This window comes from Rhamphochromis sp. 'chilingali', assembly GCF_963969265.1.
Source record: "Rhamphochromis sp. 'chilingali' genome assembly, chromosome: 19".
In the NCBI taxonomy this organism is placed as follows: Eukaryota; Metazoa; Chordata; class Actinopteri; order Cichliformes; family Cichlidae; genus Rhamphochromis; species Rhamphochromis sp. 'chilingali'.
The window spans coordinates 26,445,020-26,468,149 of NC_137946.1; the positions used below are offsets into that span (position 1 = coordinate 26,445,020).

At 40.0% G+C, this 23,130-nt stretch overlaps 1 protein-coding gene across 2 annotated transcripts in view; it reads right to left on the reverse strand.

The window, feature by feature from the left end:
* The window catches only part of zbtb16a (zinc finger and BTB domain containing 16a), a 142,487-nt gene that overhangs the window by 68,305 nt on the left and 51,052 nt on the right, over positions 1 to 23,130 (reverse strand). For both annotated transcript variants that reach the window (XM_080866383.1, XM_080866384.1), the window contains exon 3: positions 18,266 to 18,363. In XM_080866383.1, the coding sequence (XP_080722509.1) occupies positions 18,266 to 18,363 (98 nt within the window). The remainder of the gene's footprint in view (positions 1 to 18,265; positions 18,364 to 23,130) is intronic.

Below are 23,130 nucleotides of genomic sequence, written 5' to 3' on the forward strand. Positions count from 1 at the left end.
GACATATCCTGAGCATAACCATGTATAATATCCACTGAAGTTAAAAAGAGGTGCTTTGCAACATTAAACTGCAGTGTGCAGTACGTATTTTTCGGACCATAAGGTGCACGGGATTATAAGGCACATTAAGCGAAACAAGGCAGTCAGATAAATCAAACTTTATTAAACTCATTCTTCTTGCTTCCTCCACTTCTGTACCATTGATTCATTAATGTTGAATTCTCTGGCAGCTGCTCTATTCCCATGTTGTTGCAGTATATTAATGACTAACCTCATATTGTGGATGGATTATCTCAGTTGTTCTCCTGACTGAAGTTTGGTCCGTTTACAGCATCCTGCCATGCGATTGCATTTGTCTCTAACCATGAAGAACATTCGCGTTAACTTTTATAAGTGGAAAAGTGTCAGTGTTCGTCCTCCAGCTTCACTGTTTATGTTATGCTAACATAGCTGTGTCGCTAGCGATCACGTAGCACATCATTATATACCAGCTAGCCCAACTTCAGTAACCCTACAAACGTCACTGCTGTTTAGTTTCCTGTCTTCATTTATGTTGGAAGTGATAGCAGAGCTGTACGTTTGATTTTTTTCAGAAATCTCTCCGTCAGAACATGCTATATCATGCTTAGGTAACTAGCGAAACTAGCGAGCTAACTTCCACTAGCTTCTTGCTAACTTCTAACTCCGTTAAATGTAATAACTTTTGTTTTCATGGATGCCTGGAAGTTAAACTTTATAGTTACACCTGGTAAAGCAGCAATGCTGATCGTTTTATTAAAGATGAAAGAATTTAGACAGTTTTTAACTCTAAGTGATGCTGCAGTGTTGTTTGACCTGAAGGTTTACGGAGTTTAGGACCCAGATTACTCCCAGATTTAAGAGCATCTTAGTCCGACAAATATGACAATAACAACGGCCGCTTGCATGTTCTGCAAAAAAATGTGCTTTGTTGTGTATCTGACGGACAAACACCAAACCAGTTCCACATCACAGAAGTTGCACCATTTTTACAAACCAATTCTGGTTCATCTGTTTCACTCAACAATCGGCCATGTGCGTATGAAAACAAAGGCACTGCGCATGCGCGTTTTACTCCCATTCTATCGCGATATTTCATTTTCCTATCGTTGCCTAACATTATACCGGTATTACCGTGAACGGTATAATATGGCCCAGCCCTGGTACTTTCTACTCCTTACATTTTCAAAATGAGCTCCTTGCTTTACGTATAATGGATTTGCTGAGTCTAAACAGTAACACATGAAAGGCAGTCCTCTTTGTGGATTAATCACCGGGTAAAAAGAGATGAAGGAGGCAAACCTGTGTGCCAAAGTCAGGGGTTAAAGTGGGCCGGTGTTTTTATTTATCGATATAAATAAACGACTGCAGGTGCCAATAAGTTGCTGTTGCAACTTGGGCAACTAGCTACCGCTACAAAAGACGAGCAAAAAGCATGAAGACAGTATCATTTTTTAAGTGGCAGGTAGGTTCAAATGCAACGTTTCTATCAGCTCAACAAATATCAGCAGACACACAAACTGTTTGTGTGCATGTTGTCAAACAGTGTGTTGCTAGCTAAAGGTTCGGCTGCTGCATTTCACAGGGACAGAGAAAAAGAGCTAACTTCACTCAGAGATGGAGAAAGAGAAGGAGAGGAAGAAGAGAAGTTAGATGTAAAGGTAAGGACTGCTCAGTAGTATTTGATAAACTGCAAATTTAAAGCTTACATGTAAGTCCTCGTGTTTTTAAATCAGATATTGCGTCTGTACATGTGACATTATGCTTTTTTTCATATTGTGAAACTGAGGTAGACTAACTGTGTTATTTAAAGGTTGCATGAAAATACTCAGCAGTTTAGTGCAGGATAAACAGGTTAGCTTGGCTACACTGTGATGCATTTAAAGGTTCTCCCGACTGCTGAATCCCATTGTAGCCTCTTCCCTATTAATTTTCCTGTTTAGAGCCAAAGTCACTCTACAGAGGAGGAAAGAAAAAACAGAGCTGTTGTTTCTATATTCCATCTTTTTCTATGTTCATGTTCTACTTAACTATTTAACACTGAGTGCCTTTATTGTAATTAAAATTATAATATGTACTAATATTAATTTATCAACATAACATTAACATAACACAAGGTTCAGTTAATGTTGCACAAAAACTGCTCTTGAAAGAGTTACCTATTATTTTCTTTGAGTTTGAGCCCATACCGATACTTTTTCACTTTTACTTGAATAGAGCTGAATCAGTAGTTCAGCTGTTACTGGAGTATTTTTTAACACTACTATCTGCACTATTCCACCTCTGCATTTTGTACTTCAAAATCCTATCACTGTTATCCTGCTCGTTTGTCTCTGCTCTTTTATATGATAAATCAAAATGATACACGAGATGAGAACTTGCGGCAGAAGTTGGTTGGTGGCCATCCCAATGTCCCTCCCCGTCTCACAGTCAAAACCCTGTAAAGATTTAGTGCTTAGGGCCCATTCTTTTCTGCTTTCAAGTCAGACATTGTCAAAGGTAACACTGAGTTTATTAAGGTTGGAGACATGAGTGGAAATCAGGGAATACAGAGTTGACTGGGTAGTAAAACTGTAAGAAAGAAGGGGAACTCTGATTTCTGTTGTGAAATTTTACAGGAAGTGTATACGCTCAGAGCAAAATGTAAAAAAAAATAAATGTGCTCATGAAAAAAAAGCATTTTGAAAAGATAATTTCAAATATTTCAACATTTTAGTTACGCTCTCCAGTCTTCTACCTGTTCCCATACCACAGTGTGAAGATTATTTAATTGCTACACATGTGTTATTGCTAAGAGGCCAAGCTGAGCCAAAGAAACAACTGGAGAAAGAAATGCAGAAGATAAGAATGGCTAAGCAACAGGAAATACTTGAAGCATGCAGTTTTTTTTTACTGCACTCAGGTGCATTGATTTACATACTTGTTTATTTTGTTTGATTCCAAAATCCTCTCTTCCACCCTGTTAAATCTTCCACATAAAACTTAATAAGTACTGACTTCAAACGGACAAATTGGATCAATTAGGGAAATCTCACAACAAGAGCTATTTAGGCGAATAAACTTACCTCAAAATACCACAGAACTTGAAGTCATCAAGCCTGCATTATCTGCCAAATGACACCATACAGAGGTTAGTAGCGCTTTTCCATTAGGTCATCTGTTTTTCCCTGAATGGGGTGTCAGAATGAGGATATTGTTTGTTGAGTGAACTCAAGAAATGATTAAGAAAATCCCCATGCTAAGATCCTGTCCAGACGAACACCACAGATGACACCGATTTCCAATTAGTTATCATTTACGCAAGCCTGAGATTACTTTTCTCACTGCCTTCCTCAGCTGCTTTCATTTTGTGAGACAATAAAGTTAAAAGACAAGCAAGTTTAATTACGTATATGTTTTTTCATAGATTAAAAAAAAAGAAGGAGAAACGTTCCGTTAATTGTAGTTTCTGACTGAAAGCAATTCTAGTTTTACTCTACATTTAATGTAGTCCAAGGTAATCTACCTCGGATCTTGCACTCATTACATAAAGTGCGAGAAGGCACTATGGTATGATTGAATGCTATATAAATAAATGCATGGATAAATTTGAAAATGAGCTCTTGTGGAAAAAAAAAAAGTAGTTAATCATTTTCCACTTTTTACTAAAGTTTTGAAGTTTTCAAGTGAGGAGTTGCCAGCGCTTCTCCGTCTGCAGACCCACCACATTGTGCACGGGCAACCGCACAGCTCTGGATATAGATACAGCAGAACTGATACTGTAGAGGCAATGACAGCTCTTGGCAGGCAGCCAAAAGTAGGGAAGTGTGTGTATATATGTGTGGGTGGAGGTGGCGGTGGTGGTGGTGGGGGGATATAATCAGCTGAGGCAGAAATAGGCCAAATGGTGACTGTATGGTTCAAAAGGTTCGTCTGTCCTCTCTAGCTGCTCTCTGAGTAGGGCTTTTCCCCTCTTTTCCTGCTATTACTTAAAGCGCTATGAAATAAATTCTTTTCTGGGCAAGCATTCAATTTTATTTTATTTATTTATAACATGCAACGAATTTGTGCACTGGGATGTGCCGTCCGAATCTCTTTAGACTTGCTAAACCACCCGAATAATGCTAAATGCAAAGGGCAATCACATATCTGATCTAATGACTAAAAACCTGATTTAGTTATTTTTTTTTAAATCAACACATTTTGACATTTTTTTCTGCAACCATGCAAAGTCAGTAAGGTTGTGACATTTCCATTAGTTGTAAAGTTTTTGAACAATAAAACGAAAGCTTTCTGCATCATTTAACAACCGGTTAAGATTTTGTCACCTTCTAGAGCGTGTAACATTAAAAAGATGAAACTTTAATGGCCTGTGTTTAACTGTGCCGCAAAAGTGACAGAATATAGAAGGTTTTCTTTGTGCTTTTTGATCTTTCAGGAGCCGATTTCCTCACTTCAACCAAACGGATGGAAACATCCTCAGTTTACATACAGTAGAGTTTCTTTTCTTTTTTTAAAGGTTTGGTTTAAGTCTGAAAGTAGGTGACAGTTTGACAGAAACATCTGTGTTGGTGATGATGTGCTGCTCTCATGCTGGGTGCGCTCATTATGTCTTTGTACTCTTTTGTCTTTCAGTTTAACCCACAGATATTTCTTTATTTATTTAACGCGCATTTGTAGTAAAGTTTCTGAGGAATTAGCGCTGTGGTCTCATTTCCAGCTCGGCACATGCTGAGGCTCGTGCGGAATCTCAGCACATTTTAGTCAATGGGTACTCATTTAAGGTAATTTTTCAATTTGGAGGGTAGCCCTGTAGACGAGTAGTCTACAGTAGAGAGCATGAGAGGTGCTGGGACTGTTGCGGGAGCTCACATGAATAAATTGTTATGTAATACTAACCAAGTAGTTTTGTCTCTTCCCCTAATATTGCCTGAAGTGAACTTTCGAGTGTGGCTCCCTTGTTCATCATTGTTTCTGAGTACAACGACTGTAAAACAGGTTGCTGGTGATAATGTCATGGCTGGGAACATTTCCACGCAATGCCTTTTTAAAACCATCGAGTAAGCCAAAGATGTTTTGGGCCAATGGATGCAGACATTACAAGGTAATCAGAAGCAGCAGCGCAATGTCATATCACACAGACTGCCACAGGCATAACTGGACAAACAGTGCTGTCAGGATAACGTTGTTTCTGTTGTGTTGTATTTATTTTGTTGTCTGTGGCATGCTCGCACAGATCATAGCAGCCTTTAGTTCTCCAAGAGTTTATTATTCTAAAGGTTCCAGTCCTGCCTGCTTTGGCGTCAGGCAGTTCAGGCAGCAGACACTTCACTATTCTGTTTGAGCTAAGAAGAGAAAGATAACGGACAATAATGTTGTGACCTCTGGATCGACTGGCATCTTTGTCTATTTGATATGTTGAAAACCTGAGGAGTTATATATTTAAATCAGAATTTAAAGCACAACTTGTATAAGACAGACATATAATATAGGCTGTTATAGATATGGCGGTGCCTAAAAGTCTGTGCAAATTGTTTCCGAATCGGTCTATAAGACACTGGACTGACAGTTCCAAATCAATATACTCTGTACCACCTAAGCCCCCCTGAAATCCTCGGGGGCATGGTGGTGGGGGGCATCCAACCAAAAGCCTGTTTACTCCCGGATTGAACTGCTTTTCCTTCTGACCAGTCGTATTAGTATTCCGTGACCACTCGCTTGTTTTCAACAGTTATAACACAATATCCATGCTTTGCTTTTATGTCGCACCTCCCAGTGGAATTAGTAGCATAAAAGCAATCCTTGTGTGTCCTGGCTACTTCCAGATGGCTTTGGGAGTGCTTTTATCTTTTCCCTCTGCCTCGCTCGCTCCGTCTCCTTTCACTTTCTCTTGCTTTCTTTCTTCCCCCCACATGAAAGTGCCGTCGGCAGATCTTTGCTTAGCCGGGTTCATTCTCTCTTCATCCGAAAATATAAAAGTTTCAAAGAGCATTTCATGAGGGAGCTCTTCCATAAATGGGATTCATAGCTTTCTAATCTGTGCTGCGAAATTGATCTAAAAAGTTTCCCAGAGCTATTGGCCAACTTACATAATGCAATAAAAGGTCGCGCCTGAGAGAATATTTACTTTTATTACCATTTGTGTCACAAACAAACCCCTCACTCAGCTTTCTCAGTTGGGGCTGTAACAGAATTTTGATGCTTTGCAAAAGAAAAAAGTCTTTAAAACATCTCATACAAACTTACAAACTCTTTTCCTTTTTTCTTTTTTGGGAATATAAAGCAAATTTGGAGCCAGCTGTCAAAAACTAAAACAGCACTGATGGATTTGATTTAATAATATAAAAGCGGGCAAAATTAAACAGCAAAATTTAAACGGTGCGCAGCCTGGATGCTGTGTGAAGTGGGCAAAGACAATGACACTTGCATAATTCATGAGACTGTCACATGGCGAGGTCAAGACACACGCACGCACGCACACAGACACACACACACACACACACACACACAAAAAGCATTTGTCTGGCCCCAGAAATGCCAATCCCTTAAAAACCGCCTCGATATGAGGCACGGGCGTGATGATAATCTAAGAGAAGAACAACTGGGCAGGACATGCGAACAGAGAGTGTGACTGTCTACGCTGACGTGAAACCTGCCTAATTACACACACTGTCATGACACAATGAAGGAGCTGTCAAATTTGATTGGCTAACTTCCATTTCTGCCGATGTCAGTGCATACCAGGGGCTCATTAGAGAAAGTGCGACAAGTGCTAGTGAAAATCTAATAGCCAGCGTGAATGTATGACACACTGTTATATCATTACAGGAACAATGTTTTACTGTTGGACATAATGCTGAAGCAATCTGAGGCATTTTTTAAATGAGAACAACGATTTTACCCCCGTCCCCGGCAGGAATTGGTCACACGCCGTCTATCTCATGGATAACTCTCACTTCACTTCCAGGTGTGACTCCCTATCCAGCTTGTGAGAAGATGATGGTAACAATACACAGAGAGGGTTGTCAGAGCAAGCTCTGATTTGATACGACAGCAAGTGTTCAGCTGGCTGACAGCTACAGAGTCTCAGCAGCACTCACCACAGGCAGTTTACATGACATACCACCCTTAGACATAAAGCACATTTCATGCTTGGATATTAGCACACATGACTAAAAGACTGTGGTCATACAATAGACTATTAAAGTATAGGCCTGTTTTAACTACACACAACCCTTTGGTTTTAAATGAGTCCTACAGCAACTATAACATAGAAACTTTTTTGCATAGAAAAGTTACTACATATTATATAAATATATTTAAATTGATGGGCTCATGTTCTTCCTTTGAGCTTGTGTTTTCTGCTGAAAAAGGCATTTTTTCTTCTCTTCTGCAGATTGTTTCCATCCTCACACTCAACACAATTTGACTATTAGGTGGAGAGAATTAGTTGGAACCGTAGAGTTAGTATGTGGCAAACAACGTCATGGCCACCACATTACAAATGCATCGATCGTGTCGTTACAGTCTATCGACAGACAAACAAACACCGCGTGAAAACGAGCTTGGCGCTGTCCTGTGAGCTGTCCTGTGTAAATGTCGCGCCGGTTACTTTCTGCACTGGGATGTGTACATACGTGTGTGTCTCTGTGTCTGTGTGCACAAGCGTGTGTACGTGCATGTTTGTAGGTTTTACAGTCGAGCTCAATACACCCATGCCTGCGCACACACTCGCACAAAGCAACACAAATCCATACTAGCCACAGGCTCCTCTCCAATCTATTTTCTGCTCAGCTGGTTTTAAATGAAGTTATTATGACTCATTAAAATGCCCACAAGCTTGTGGAAGTCGGCCAATTACGATTTAAATTTAGCCTCCTGCTCTCACAACCTTATCTCCCCCCCACCCCTCATACAACCAACCTCTCATCACTGCCTCTGATTTTTTTCCCCCCTCTTTTCTTGTGGGAGTGGGGTGTTTGTAATGCATTTGGGAATCCTTTAAGAGTCCCTTCACTTTCACTCACACACACACACACACACACACACACACACACACACACACACACACACACACATCTCAAATGACCATTACATACATACAGGCCTACCACGAACGTGCAAGAAGTCAGGAACTTAACGATCCTTGTGAATAATTTGGCCAAGAATAATTACATATCAAAGACAAAGATAAAAACGAAAATAAAAATGTAACTGGGTTTATATCAACATGTGCAGGCCAGACACACATAGCAGAACCTCGTCCAAATGTGGCAAATACCACTAATTGCTATTCAGAAGTGCACAACTGGACCTTGCCAGTCCCACATATACACACTCTCAAAAACACACTTTTAAGTTTTTACATAACTGAAAGCTTTTCTTGGTCAATTTTGGTTTCACTTGGTCATCCTTTTGTTTTGATTCTACCCGACAGGAAGCTATTGCCACTGCATTTCTCGTTATGCACTGTTCGTAGTGTGGTATGTAGCGTTTGTAGGACCAAATTCAAATCACAGAGGAAAAGAATCTGGTTTTTCAAAGAGGAGTTTTACTACTTCTCTACACATTTTATTCTTTTTTTTAATCCCAGTGGACTACATTTTGCATTACTGGGGATTTTAAGAGTATATATATATATATATATATATATATATATATATATATATATATATATATATATATATATATATATATATATATATATATATATAACTGCATTTTTTATGATGATGACGATGATGATAATGTTAGGCAAGAAGCTTAAAGTGAAGACTTATTGTGTCCAGACAAGTACCACTGAGGATTCAATCAGCTCCACCACTCTGTCATCCAAATGCCCCAAGACAGTCTGAAGGACCCTTTGCCTAAAAAAAGACACTCTCAGAATACCTGGAAACTAGACTGAGAAATTCCACCTGATCCTGCTTTAGCCCCCTTGAGCAATGCTCACTATTCAGCCAGTAAGAGCTCACCAAACACACATACACACACACACACACAGACGACCTAATTTAACATCACACTCTGGAGCAAACAAATGTCTGCAGCCTCTGTATCTTCTCCCTCCTTTTGACTTAATGGTGAGCACTGTGCGTGTGTGTGTGCACACATGCATGTATGTGTCGCTCACCACATGTTTGTGTGCATGTGAGTGTGCGCGCGTGCTTGATTTGCATGTGTGTTTATGTGCATTCTACAGTATCATTTGAATTTCCAGGAGAGCAAATTAATTGGCAGCCTTTTGCAATAATTGACTTTTACCACACACACACACACACACACACACACACACACACACACACACACACACACACACACACAGAGCGCTCACATCTCTCTCTTAGACACATACACACATGCTGCTCGCTGACAACAAAGCTGCTGGGAGGAGGGAGGGATGATGAAGCGAATCCAAAATTCAATCGACTGTGTTCTTGTTTTGAGCAGAAGGCACACAGTGTACTGTACTGTGAGAGGCCATAAAACTCTCACTCTCAACCAAAAAAAAGAAAAGAAGAAAAAAACAGCCTTTGGTAGACACAGACATTTCAGCAATCACTTACCATCAAAACACTTTGTCTCGCATACAAAAATAAGACTTGGCATCAGAGCGGAATACCAAATCAGGCCCATTAAGGGAGCACAGGGGCACTCGCTACTTAGCAACCAAAAGGATTTAAAGCTGCAATATCCCTGTAATAAAAGGAATAAGATCAAGTCCTCATGTTTTTTCTTCCTGTCTGAAAATAGAGAGGGCTGAAAAGTCAACTTTTAACTTTTTGTCCAACTTTTTTGAATGACGGTCTTTAGGAGTAACCTATACCAGAGCTCTCTGAAGTAACATAATCATTATATTATGGGCTAATACGCTGCAACTGCTTCTTCACTGGTGGTTATTTGTGAGGACACATGAAAACAAATCTGCACAGTACCACTTTACCTTAAGCAAGTATTGTAATTTCAACAACTGCGCGTAATTGACTCAAAACCATCTTCTTGCTTTACTTACAGTTATGAGTTTTTCAAACATTTGCATCACTGTATATAACTGTAAAATGATAGGCAGTTTGAAAAGATATTCATATTTAACTTGTTAGACAAATTACTATTGAGACTTCTTTGGCAGAAAAAACAGCTGTCAAAAGAAGACTGGCAGCCTTTTCCAGTTGCAAATCTGTTTTTACAGTTCTGCTATACAGTTCTGCCAGAATGACAAAATTGGAAGAGAGCTATTTTTTCTGTGGGAAGTTTTTTTTTTTTTTTTTTTGAATGAGTGAAGAGTAAAATAGAAAAACTGAAAAAAATATTTTGCAAGTCTAAATATCTAAAGTTGAAATAGCAGCGTAAAAGGTTTGGACTGAACAAACAACACAAGTTATTCTATGCAAAAAAAACTAACTAGAGGATTAACATGAGGACAGAATTTCATATCATCAAGTCTGATGCAAAAATGCTCCACATGCCTACATACCACCTATGTTTATACCAGAGCATTAATTATATTGCTTTGCAATATAATTTCCAGCTCTGTTGGAAAACATATCATAATACAAAACATATTATTAGACAGTGAGACACTCATGGAAGTAAGCGATATGGGTAATACCCTGTCAATTGCTTCCAGGAAGACAGCTACAGGTGTCAGGTAAAGCCACGCTGACTAAAATGACATTTAAGGCACTGGCTATTGACTTTAAGGGAGGTTCCAGACACAGAGCTGCCAACCGGCCATATTGTCAGAAAAGATCATCTCTTACTCTGTTCAGCCAGGCTATTTTTATGATTTATTTCTTTAAACCACTGCCTTTCCAAGAAGCCCAGAGCACAGGTACACCGAGTTCTCACTAAGGATCGCAGCTGCACAGACCAACACGTTTTTAATGAAGCCACATTTGCTCGTGACAGTGGTCTAACAAGTTCTCCTTTCACATACTCCCCTCCCCTGCCCCTGGAAGGGAAATAAAAATACTGACAGCAGCGCCTGATGCTATAGTATTCCAAGTAGACCCCTGTGCTGTGTCACCTTCTGCCTGTCCCCCATGTGCCCTCTCATGTAATATAACCCAGCTGAGATTTCTCCAGCTGCATAATCCCAGTCGTGCTCGGAACAGTAAATCAACAGGTTGGGGGAAGTATTGCAAGAATTGCAGGGGAAGTTTTAAGTTGCACAGGAGTAATGTTATGGCACTACAAAATAAGCTACTGCTGTTTGCTTTGTCTGTCATATTGTGTTAACCCACCCGAGAAAACAATGTGTGTGTGCATGCATTTGTGTGTGTGCATGCAGGACAGAACATCAGCTGTGGTAAAAGAAAAAATGTACATGCAAAAAGCTCGACACTTTGGGTCATACTTTTGTTTTTTTCCTGAACTACTTCTTTTCCTGCTACTTGCTTTTAATAGCACTTCCCCCCCCTGCCACCCCTCCCTCCCTTGTGTCTCCTGTCTCTCTTCTCACTCATGCATACACACACAGTCAGACACATACACATTTAGGAATTTTTGGCCTGGAAGGCAGTCAAGTTTCATTAATTTCTGGGTTTGGGTACAGTACAGTGTGTTCCTGGACTCACATCTGCGAGCGATCATAAATGCTGGAATGCTGGCAGAACATCCAGACCTGCCGGCACAAATATGTCGTCATCACTCTGAGGGAAGAACCGGCACAAAGCCAAAACAGCCGACCAGTTGACTGCCAAACAACCAAACGCCACGGAGATAGAAACACAGACAAAGAGCAATGGGAAAGCAGCCCTCCCGCCTCGCCACATTCATATCCAAATTCTTTGCATTTTTCCTCACCTAAATGTTCTAGACATTTACGTGGGCATCTTACTCCCACACTCAGATTGGGATCGGCTTGGAACAAAGCTTTCAATTTAAGGGAGGCAACTTAAACAGCTGGTCAAGCACAACAGGAAAACTAGTGTTTTGAATAACTCTGCCAGATTTTTCTGCAATGTTAATGCGTACTGTCCTAATCCAATGAGTTGCAGAGCAAGGTATTTAAAACAGACATTTACATCGTTATTCTTTCATCGATTACTTCTGTTTAAAAAAAAAAAGAAGTAGTCAAGCATCTGAATAATGCGGTAAATATATACTTTTTCCAGTTTCATGCAACATCATTCCATTACCACTTGGGCAGCTTCATCATGTGATATCGTCAATTTCTCCACACATTGGCTTTATGTGATAAACACAACACACTGGTTTTGTTTTTCTGCACGCAACCCTAAAAGATCAACCAACAAAAGATAAATTCCCTTCAGGCTGGTTAGAAACACATCTCTAAACAGTAAACCTCACACGGGAAATAACACTGTACTGGCTGTACAGGCTGACTAATGCACAAGCCAAACACAAGCATACCAAACTGATGAGGCCAGTGTGAAACACCACACAATGAGAACACATGACCCCAAAATGCCAAGAGATTATCATGTAAAGTTATGTTTCCATCAATAATGTGATGCTCTGAGATAATATGTGTTTGTGGGTAAACTGTAATTAAGCTCGAGAGCATGATGGGTAAACACCAGCTGTATCAGAACTAGTTTGCTCCATATAAAAAGTTCATTATTTCGTGCTCGTTATTTTGTAGTACTGCAAGAACTCTTACAATCTTGCACAAAGGGCAAACACCAAATACTGTGCTGGTTCATCTCCACAAAGTTTTTGACAGCATGTCAGAAACTAAGTGCATATTGAGATATTGAATTCACACTAAAACAAAATACTGTCAAGTGTTTTTAATATCATCATTTTGTGCTTAGGTTTCAAAAGTTTCCACTGTTTAAGTAATAAACATCTGTTCCAGTTATAAGAACTAAAACAATATTTATTTTAGTAAGATTATTTGTTGAATGTTCTAATGATTTTTATAAAAATAAATTAAATCACCAAACTTCTCAGCATATCACTTTTGAAGAAGATAGAAGAGTTTCCTGAATTTGTGCCACTCTCAGTTATGTTAAAAAAGTTATTTCCCCCGTCTTTATAATTAGTGAATGGAGACATTTAAGTGGTTGCTCAAACTGGATTCACCACAGCAACTGGTAAACAACTAAAATAACTGACTCAACTAAACTCCACTGGGAAATCGAGTTCTGCCTGTTCATCTAATGAGCTAACATGAAGAAACACTAGAAATGTTAGCCATGACTCAAACTCTATAGTTCCATTACACTTGCTATTTTCAGTAAATAAATTCTGTGTCTGTGTACTCATAACAGTCATAACTCATAACAGTCAAAAACAACTGAGTGGTGTCAAAAACAAGACTCAGTTGTTTTTATTTTGGCTACATAAGGGAAGATACTAATTCCAGATAGCTAGCTAACAGTGATACATGTTTTTTCAGGCATTGTGTGGCGCTACTGTTTGATGTTGGTTAGTATTAAATTGTCATCTTTAACACAGAAGCCTTTAAAATGTGTAGTCGGAGGCTGGACAAGTTGTAAATATTTATATAAAGCAGCAGCTGGCGTGTCAATCACAGCCAAATGCAATTATCCCATTTCCAATAAGTGCACAACATACTGTGTTTGATTGGAGACACTGCTCTGTTGGAAGATAACTAGTAAATACATAGTGTACGCTATGTAGTTCTCTTCTATGAAGTACCATAATAGATTCAAGTTGAGAAATGGCAAAAACAAATTTAACCTGAAAGACCTCCATTTTCTGTTAACAAAAAGACTACATACTGTATCATAATCATGGATAAACATTGATTTAAAGGAAACAGACAGAGGTAACAGGCACTTACAAGAAGTAAACATGCAGCGTGGTTTTCCTGATTCTCTTACTAGCAAGAAACATATTACTGATACCATCTCTCCATTCATACATCTTCACATTGTGCCCTTTAGCAAAACACTTTACAGTACGATGTGCATCAAGTCTTTCTTCCCCTCTCTCTCTCATACACATACTCGGCCGGCTAATCCAGGAGCTCTCTACTATGTACACATAACATAAAGTGAAGATTAAGTCTCTTAAGCTATAAAGGCAGTGAGATGAAAAGTTGGTGGTAACAGAGATGGCAATATGGGTGCTCAGGAAGAGTCTTTTTGGTAATCTTATTATACTGCAATCTCACTTGGAAAACAAACTGTGAATCATATCAGTCTGGTCTGGTCTTGGTTGGTGTGTGACAATACTCACACATGCACATGCGCACACAACTGGGTGCTGTCTGAAAGCCAGACTATTTTTGACATGGTTGAAACAATGCAATGCATTTTTAAATGGGCTTACCTGTTTAAAGAAACTGCTGTGCATCACTGTATTGCATTTTCTCCACTACTACTGATGCTGATACTTTTTTTTAATGTAACATAATTTACAAGAAATACATAAATCAAATGTAAAAGCTAATTACTTTAACTGTGTAGTAAAATCAACCAGTTATCAATGAAAAAAAGTAAACTGAATGTATTAAAAATAAAGAAAAATAATTTTAATCTTAAAAGTGGAACAATCACTGAAACCAGAAATGGGCAGCTGATGAATGAAATGCTGAATCTGCTTTTGACTAATTGCACATTTTCGTTAATGGGACACAGTAGATTTGGATATATGTGAGTAAATGTAGGTTAAATAAGTAAACCTTTGTTCGGTATTTGGTTTTTTAAGAGACCACTGAGACTGAGTCCAAGAATCTCAGGCTCAATGGGGGGGGACTGGGGGCAGCATATGAGATGACAGATTTAATACATTGATGGTCTATTGATGAACTAATTTACTGCAAAAGTTCAGCAGTACTTTTAAGTTGAGGCATTGATACTATAAAAGGTGCTGCTACAATTTCATGAACAATAACATTATGGTCCTTTAAATGCGCCCAAAAGTGGCTGAGTCAGAGTTCCCCACCCTGTTCAAGCCTCCATCTGCAGGCCTTGGCTCAGCAAAGGCTGTCAAACAGTAAACGTCAGGCCGAGATTAGAAAAAAGGAAAAAAAAAGAAAAGAAAACAACAACGTGGAACGGACTGAGACAGAACAAGACGAGAAGAAAAAAATAAATAGCTGGCACAAGGTAGACTGTACATACTGTACCCTCAGTGGTGGCAGGCAGCCCAGACTGGCGAGCTGCCAAGTCCTCCGTACAACAAGCACAGAGACAGACAGACGGGCAGATAGACAGGCAGAGAGTGAGAGACAGAGTGGAAAGCAGAGGGGAGGGAGGAGGCGGCAGCAGCAATGTCTGAAATGCTCCACATCCACGACACGCTGTGCATCCCAAAAAGCCTCTCCACTCTCTTGCTTCATCTCCCTGATATTCTGCCTTTTATGAAGCGAGCTGAAGGATGATGGCGGCAGCGGTGGAGGAGGAAGGGTGGAGGGGCTGAGGTTAAGGGTTTTGGGACTTTGTAAAGTGTCATCATTACAGAGAAACACGACCAAAAAAAAAAGAATCCAGACGTGGTGTCAGACCGAGAAAAAGCCTTGAAAGTCAAACGGTGGAGGCGGAGGTGTAGGAGAAAAAAAAGAAACTGAAAAAGTGCAAAAAATAAAAAAAGACAACAAAAACTATCAAAGAAGCTTTGCCTCAGCGCTGTCTCTTCCCTAACCGTCGCCCGTCTCGACAGAAGCGCTCGTCTCTTGCCTTTTACGCCAGACCAAAGCGGCTATGAATCAACACTGATGTGTGTAACAGTACAGGTTGATGTCGTGCGTCAAGGCTGCCTCGCATGGAAAGAGGAAAAAAGAGAAAGAAAGAAGAAGAAAAAAAGTTTGTGCACTTGCTGCCACAGTTGCTAAAAATACACTGCCCATATCTTCCGCTCAGTTGCCATTTTCAAGGTGGAGTGTGTGGTTCTTCCTAGAGTTTTCAGTCATCTCTCTCGCTCTTTTTTTCCATTTGATCTCCTATCAGCAGAGTTTTCACCTCATGATAATGGGTACAAATTGTGAGTTTTTATTAACCTGTTGATAAAACCGCTTTCTGTTGGAAATCTATTCAAATATTACTTCAGCGTCTACAAAACAACCCGTTAGAAGACTTTATTTATACTCTGCTACTTTCTTCTAATTAAGAAAAAGATTCCTTTTTAAACAAGAGGCCCTGCTTTATTCAGGAAGTAATTATGATCATAAAATCTCAAACACACATCTATCTCTCACTCTTTTTCTCCGTTTCTGTCAGCGTGGTTGTTAGTGATAAAGGTGGCGCTAAGTAGAAAATTCAGCGTGTCCCATTATAAACAGAGTTCTGGACAAATGGCTCCATCCTTGGGCCAACATTAACACAAATTTGGGGTTTTGTGTATGTGTGCAGGAGGTGTTGCCTCATGAGGTTCCATGGCTTTTACGGTGTCTCAATAAACCATCTGCACTTAGGGCCTTAGCAGTGGGGAACTCTTTGCCGCCTATAAAAGACGGTTCATTCCATTAAAGCAGTAGGCTCAGAGCACCCAGACTGCTAGGGTGTGGGTGTGTGTGTGTGTATGTGTGCAAGTGGGTGGGTGTAATAGTGTCAGACTCCACCAATCAATGTGTCCACTGTTCTGACTTGTACTACCTTTCAGACCTCTAATGTCACAGAGGTGTAGGATGACAGGATGATGATGTGCAGGCACCTCTTGGGTTAAGTTTCCCAGAGCTGCTCAGCTTGAAGAGTCATTTAATCCACAAATCACTGCAACTAGGTTATGCTCCACATTCACATGTTCAATATAGAATATTTATAGTAGGACAAAGCAAATGTAAGTCAACTTTTCCCTCTATTCCAATTTCAGGCAGCAGCAACTTCAGTACTGGAGTCTATTGTAAATGCTTAAATGTAAAAATCAGCTTGCAACAAATATATTCTGCACAGTGCATTTATGGTCTATAGTGACAAATCAGTCTTTGTATCTGTTAACAGATGCTAGCATGATTATGACAACTTAAGAGTATGAAGTTTAAAGCTAAAATGCATGTTTAGCCCATTAGGTCATATGTATTTTTGTATCACTGATCATACTGAAAGCCTGTTACAGTGTATTTGGATTCTATTAGTCCTAATTAACTATCACTAACTATAATAACTACAACACCACCTACTTTCAGGAACATAAAACAGTTTTATGAGTTAACTCCAAGGCTCTAACTACTATGTATGACAGTGAGGTGGTGTCACTGGGAGAAATACATAATAAAGGAAGTAAATGCAGAGGAGGGGGGGGGGGGGGAGCCAAACTAACTAACTACGTTTAGTCACATGTCAAGCTTGTGGTTCCTAAATATTTGTCCTCTAACCTTTCTTACAGTATTGTTCTGGTATTTTTTACTACTGATTTGGTGACGTCTGTAGCGGATGAAAGTACCTCAGGTCAAAAAATTATGCAGCAGCAAAACAAACTACTGTCATTTTATTAAAGAAGTCAGACACTAATTGGCCTTTTTCTATCACCCTGTGAGCAACTGCGATCTGATTTAATGCTGCACATGGCACGAGTCTGCAAACAGCAGGGCACAGTCAGAGGAGTTGGTTACCTCGTTGAGAAGTTGGTGGAGTACAGCCTGTCGCCTGCAGCTCCTTATCTAACGGCTCGCTGTGGCTGCTCATTCTTGTTCTATTACTTTGCAGCTTTTGATGCACCGAAAATGGTGAAAATGATCATTGTCTCGTTTTGTTTGTAGCGGTAAGTGCCAAGGTGACTGACAAGTTGCACTTTCTGTGCGTACTTAAAAACCCCAACTCATTTCAGAGCTTTTAACCTGGAAATACTTCACATGAATTAACATGGCATGCTTCATCAGCAGGTGATACACTTTACCAACATTTTGCTACCTTACTCAGTCACAATGACTAAATAATTTTCCCTTTTGAGCAGCTTATCCAAAATTTATTTGACAGAGATTTTGACTCCTCATCTTAACACCATTGTATTGCCAAGTCAACTACTTTTTTTACACACATATTACATAATTACATTCATTATGCAAAATATATTTCAATGAATTAAAGAATACTCTGGTTTCTATGAAAGGCATCACCAGATATATTAAAAATGTATAATTTTCAATGCATGGATCCAAACATATGAGACATTTCAGGCCCAGGCTCCGTGGGTTATCAGTGGGGTTCCAAATGACTACTTTTCACTTAATTTGGAGTCATAGTTTGAATTTTTGGACAGCAGTAAAATCTGCCAGTAGCGCTTTTCTGTACAAAGTGGCAGCAATGAATGCTCTTTTCTTTAAAGACTGTTACTGCTAGCTCAACAGTGATCACAGCGAGGGGTTGTGGTTTTGGGGTTAGTTTGATTTCCTTACCTGAATGAGACAGCAAATGCATTCGTAGACGGAGGCTGTCCAGGAAGCTCTTCCCACACAGCTCACAGCTGTAGGTCTTCATTCCACTGTGCATCTTTCTGTTGACAAAGAGCAAAAAGAAATATTTTACCATCTTTCAGTGAGACCAGCCAGCGCTTAATGTACCACCGATAGACGTTTGTGTCTCTAACAAAGCGGCTTTTTACAGCTCATAACTAAAAACTTCCAGAACAGAGAAAGTTTGGTCTTGTGCATTTTGAGAGAATATGTCACACTCCATCAGTCTTAACATCAGCACAAAACAGTAACCATGAGTGTAACAAGTCATCCATCTACCACACATATTATCTGCAGGGACCAGTAGACCATGACTTGCCGCTGTAAATCACAAGGTGCTATTCAAGCAGAGGCGGCATTATCAGCTACCTACATCTAGAGCGCTGCAGAGGGATACGATGCTGTAAAGTGAAATAGACTAAAATAAATAGTGAAACAGAAACACGCAAAACCTCTACTTACTGTTACGAACCATTTATGGAACAGTTTTTGATGACTGCTCTCAGAGCTATGAGCTGTTGCGTAGCTTGAAGCCAAATCAGATTTGCAATAAATTGTCTATTTCCAAATGGACAGTCATTAAGCTGTAACGTAGTTTAAGCACACAAGGTCAGACAAGACTAAGGGTCAATATTTGATTATGAAGTAAAGGCCTTGAAGGTTAGCTAAGTAAATAACATCTGACAACAGAAAAGTCTAGTCTTACGGCTCTCTCTGTTCCTCAAATCCTCAAAGACCCCACGGCTCAGTACAAAGCATATTATTCTTGAGAGATATCTGAAAGTGCTCTAAAGCAATTAAAGTGACACGAATTGCCAAACAACTGCCACAGTGCCTTAAGCATCTTGAGAACTTCAAATACCTCGCCTTGAGAGAGGTACACAAAGCCACAGACACACCCATGATTGTAATCATCGTCAAGTTTGTGCTGTTTCTGATTTGGCACGTTTAGTCTTCTACAACTGTTGCTCTTTCATACAACACAGCTCCAAAAATGAAGCATTACTTTTTTGATGGTAATACTAGATTGTGGGGGAGAAAAAAGAAGTGACAGGTTGTGAAAAAGCCTTTAGCTGAAAAAAAAAAATCATACCAAAAAAAGTGCACAGGAAAAAGACATGATTCTATACTCAGGTGAGTGTATGCTTCAAGCAGGCAAAAAAAGACAACATCAAATACAGCTCACGCTCTCCACTGACTAGTCAGGTGGCAAAAAGTGATCAGCCAAGTGCATTCTTGGGGAAACAATGCCCTTGATGAGAGTTCTGCTCAACTTGGGTGAGATGACAGCCATCCATCTTAGCGGCTCAACAAAGCTACAGAGGAGGAGGTGGTGCCACTTTCCCAAAACATGACTGATTGATGTCAGATGTCGAATGCAAATTGATTTACAGCTCTCTTTTGTGCCTCGAGAGGGAAAGGAAGAGACAAAGCGAGGATTGAGACCAGGACAGACAGAAAGAGATTATAGCGTATGCTATGGCAATGGCTTTGGGAGTTATTAAGCTATCAAGTCTAGTATGACTTCACTTACAATTAATTGCTGCAAAATATCCCCCAAACCTGACACGAGCAGGGTAAAAACCAGAGAAGTATGAAATTAAAGAGAGGTTAGAAGTTGTGAAGAGACCCTGGAAATCAAGGGCAGAATGACAGCCCTTTGGCATGCAGTCAGCAATTAAAAGGTCCTCTAAATGCTAACTGCCCCCAAAAGGGAAGAGGACACTTAAAAACAACAAAATAGGAGAAACAAAGTGTCATAGAGTGTTACATATCGTTAAAGGGCAATAACGCTCCAGATACCGATGTTATATTTAGCAGCTGCACATCATAAGAGTAGCATAAAACAAACATCTTAATCTAATTTGAAAAACTTGGCAAACAGGCATGACAACATGGCATCAAAATGACATCAGGATGTTGTTTTGTTGCACAAATATTTGAAAAACTCTAAAGCAATTGCTCAAACTCCAAATTGCTCAAGTGCAGTAGAGCTGCATTGTATTCAGTTCTATTGAGGCAACCGCCAATGGACAAACTGTCAACTCTTTTTCTCCGCTTCTATAATAGAGTTCCTCTGTGACTGGTTTCAAAACAGTAACCCTTAAAAATGACCTTTTCTTTTACTCGAGGGCATCAAAGACTAGCGTTTATTCCTATTGTTTTAGAAATATTAAAAACAAAATTTACAATTTTAAAAACTGAAAAAATATTTGACAAAAGACCAACTGGAAAAAGCTATGGAAAAGGGTTTTTCTTTCCTGTAAGAGTCATATGCGATGTACTCACACGCTCTCAATGAGATAAGGAGAAAACACACGTACGTGGTAAGCCACAACATACACAGAGGACAAAGCCTTTCAAAGGCCTTTTGTGTCCCTCCTCAATCTGGCCATTGTGCCCCCCAGACAGAGCACTGAAACGGTATGGATGGACTTATTAAGGGCACTCAAAGCGGAACCAATGCCATGTATTTTCACCGTAAATGTAGCATTGATGAGCAAAGGGTGGTGTGCACGTCTGTAGCTGGGGCTGTGTTAACTTTAACTGCAATGGCTAGCACTACCTACTGAAAAAGCACATTACTTGATGTTCAACAGAATGGCAACAGCACCTGTTAAAGTGATTCTGTGTGTTAAAGGGAAGGGTTGGGAATTTTAGAAGACCGCCTTTTTAAAAACGCATTTCTTTTGGCAAAAACTGCAGATTCTCTACAGGCCACTTGAGGCTAACTGAAATGTTTAAAGGCCCAACTAGACAGCAGATAAAAGAATATTTACAGGCTCGAAAAATTATTTTGTCCTATTTCTCTCTTTATTACAGTTTGCATGGTGGATGATTTTTTTTAGAACTCCCTTTATTAAGGCTTAAGTGTAGAGACATGAACACTGACAGGTGAATGGCAACACAGGAAGCTGTAGCTGACAGCTGTCTGCTAGCCGTCTGCTTCTTGTTCTCTAAACCGTCTAACGGAACTGGACCTCTCGGCCATGCTTTGGTGTATTAGCAGTTATGTAAGACACAGTGTAGCTTAATCTGGTTGATTGTGCTAGCTGCTGGTCTGAATCTGTGCTCCAGTTTTGGTCAGTGAAATACTCGTATTTCAAGCCGACGGCTAGGTTTTCTTGTGGACATTCCAGGCTACAGTTGCCTAGGTGAAACCTCTAATATGTTTACTCCCAGGTCATATGTCAATAATTGGTATTCTTCACTCTCATTGGTAGGCACTTCAGTTGCTTGCCTGGAAGCTGAGAAAAGTTTACCTGAGGTCCTACCCACTTCCTGTTGCCAGCAGTTAGTGCTCACAGTTACTTGAAGTCACGGAAGGTCATTCACTTTCTATGTTCTCTATTTGCCACGTCACTACAAATTGCTTCCACCGTGGATGTAACTTTATTGTTCTACTCTCTGATCCAAATACGGTCACCTCGGGCTTCGGCAGCGGTAAAAATTCAAACTGCTGATGACTTCCACAAGCTAACCTGATGCAGTATAAGCAGCTTTATCTGTACAGCTGCCATAATTAAGCCAACACATGACTCATTAATTGGTGTGTTAGTTTAGTTCATCTATGAGTCCACTTGGATGCTAGTGGCAAAAATTCCGTCATCAGTGAGCGCAAGGCTCTCTGCTTTTTCTTGTCACTTGGTGGACTGGTCCATGGGGACACGGGGACTACAACGCACCTCAATGCATGCGCCCTTTGGGAGGATTTCAAAGACGTATAACAGGAATGACTACTCATCCATGTCGTCGGCAGATGTCTTTATCTGTATCAGAGTATAATCCATGTGTAACATTGTTTCAGTCAGTCTATCCACCTTGACTGGATACCATGATTATAATAATAATAATAATAATAATAATAATAATAATAATAATAATAATAATAATGGATGGGATTTATATAGCGCTTTTCAAGGCACCCAAAGCGCTTTACAATGCCACTATTCATTCACTCTCACATTCACACACTGGTGGAGGCAAGCTACGGTTGTAGCCACAGCTGCCCTGGGGCAGACTGACAGAAGCGAGGCTGCCATATTGCGCCATCGGCCAATACCAGTAGGCGGTAGGGTAAAGTGTCTTGCCCAAGGACACAACGACCAGGACAGAGAGCCCGGAGATCGAACCGGCGACCTTCCGGTTACAGATACGCTTCCCAACCCCCTGAGCCATGGTCGCCCGTGATGATGATCATAAAGAAAGGTTTACCCGTTATATACACGAGACAGGGTGAAAAAAATACCTTTATGAAGATGAATGTTGTGATTAGTTTGTCTAATAACAGCAAGTATTTATGAACCCTACTTCTTTGGGGACAGTGCAGTACAGCAGAATAGTATGCATCATTAGAAAACAGTTAGTACTTAAGGCATACTTTATATGCCTTGAAATGCTCCGTGTGCTTAAGTAGAGCTGATAATGGCTATTCAGTAATTCTGTTTCACACACTTCAGTGCTTTAACAAGGTTTAATGGCATGCATAAGGATACTAAAATATTGTCTCAGCTTAGTGATTTACTTGAGATAGACCCCCCTCTGTGCACACCCTTTCTCAAATCCCATCGTAACTGTCTGCTTTCATGTTGTGCTACTGAAATAGATGATGAAGTGTGTGCGTGTCTAAACGAGGGTGTGTGGTGGGTGGCAGTCCAGGGAGGGAGGGTGATTTGAAACAGACTGACTGTACCCATTAAGGAAGTTCACATAAAACTCTCTCAGGCCATTTACTCAGTTAATAATCGACTTTGTCCAACAGTCACTTTTGACAACGACAATAAATTTTAAATTTATGTCAACAAAAC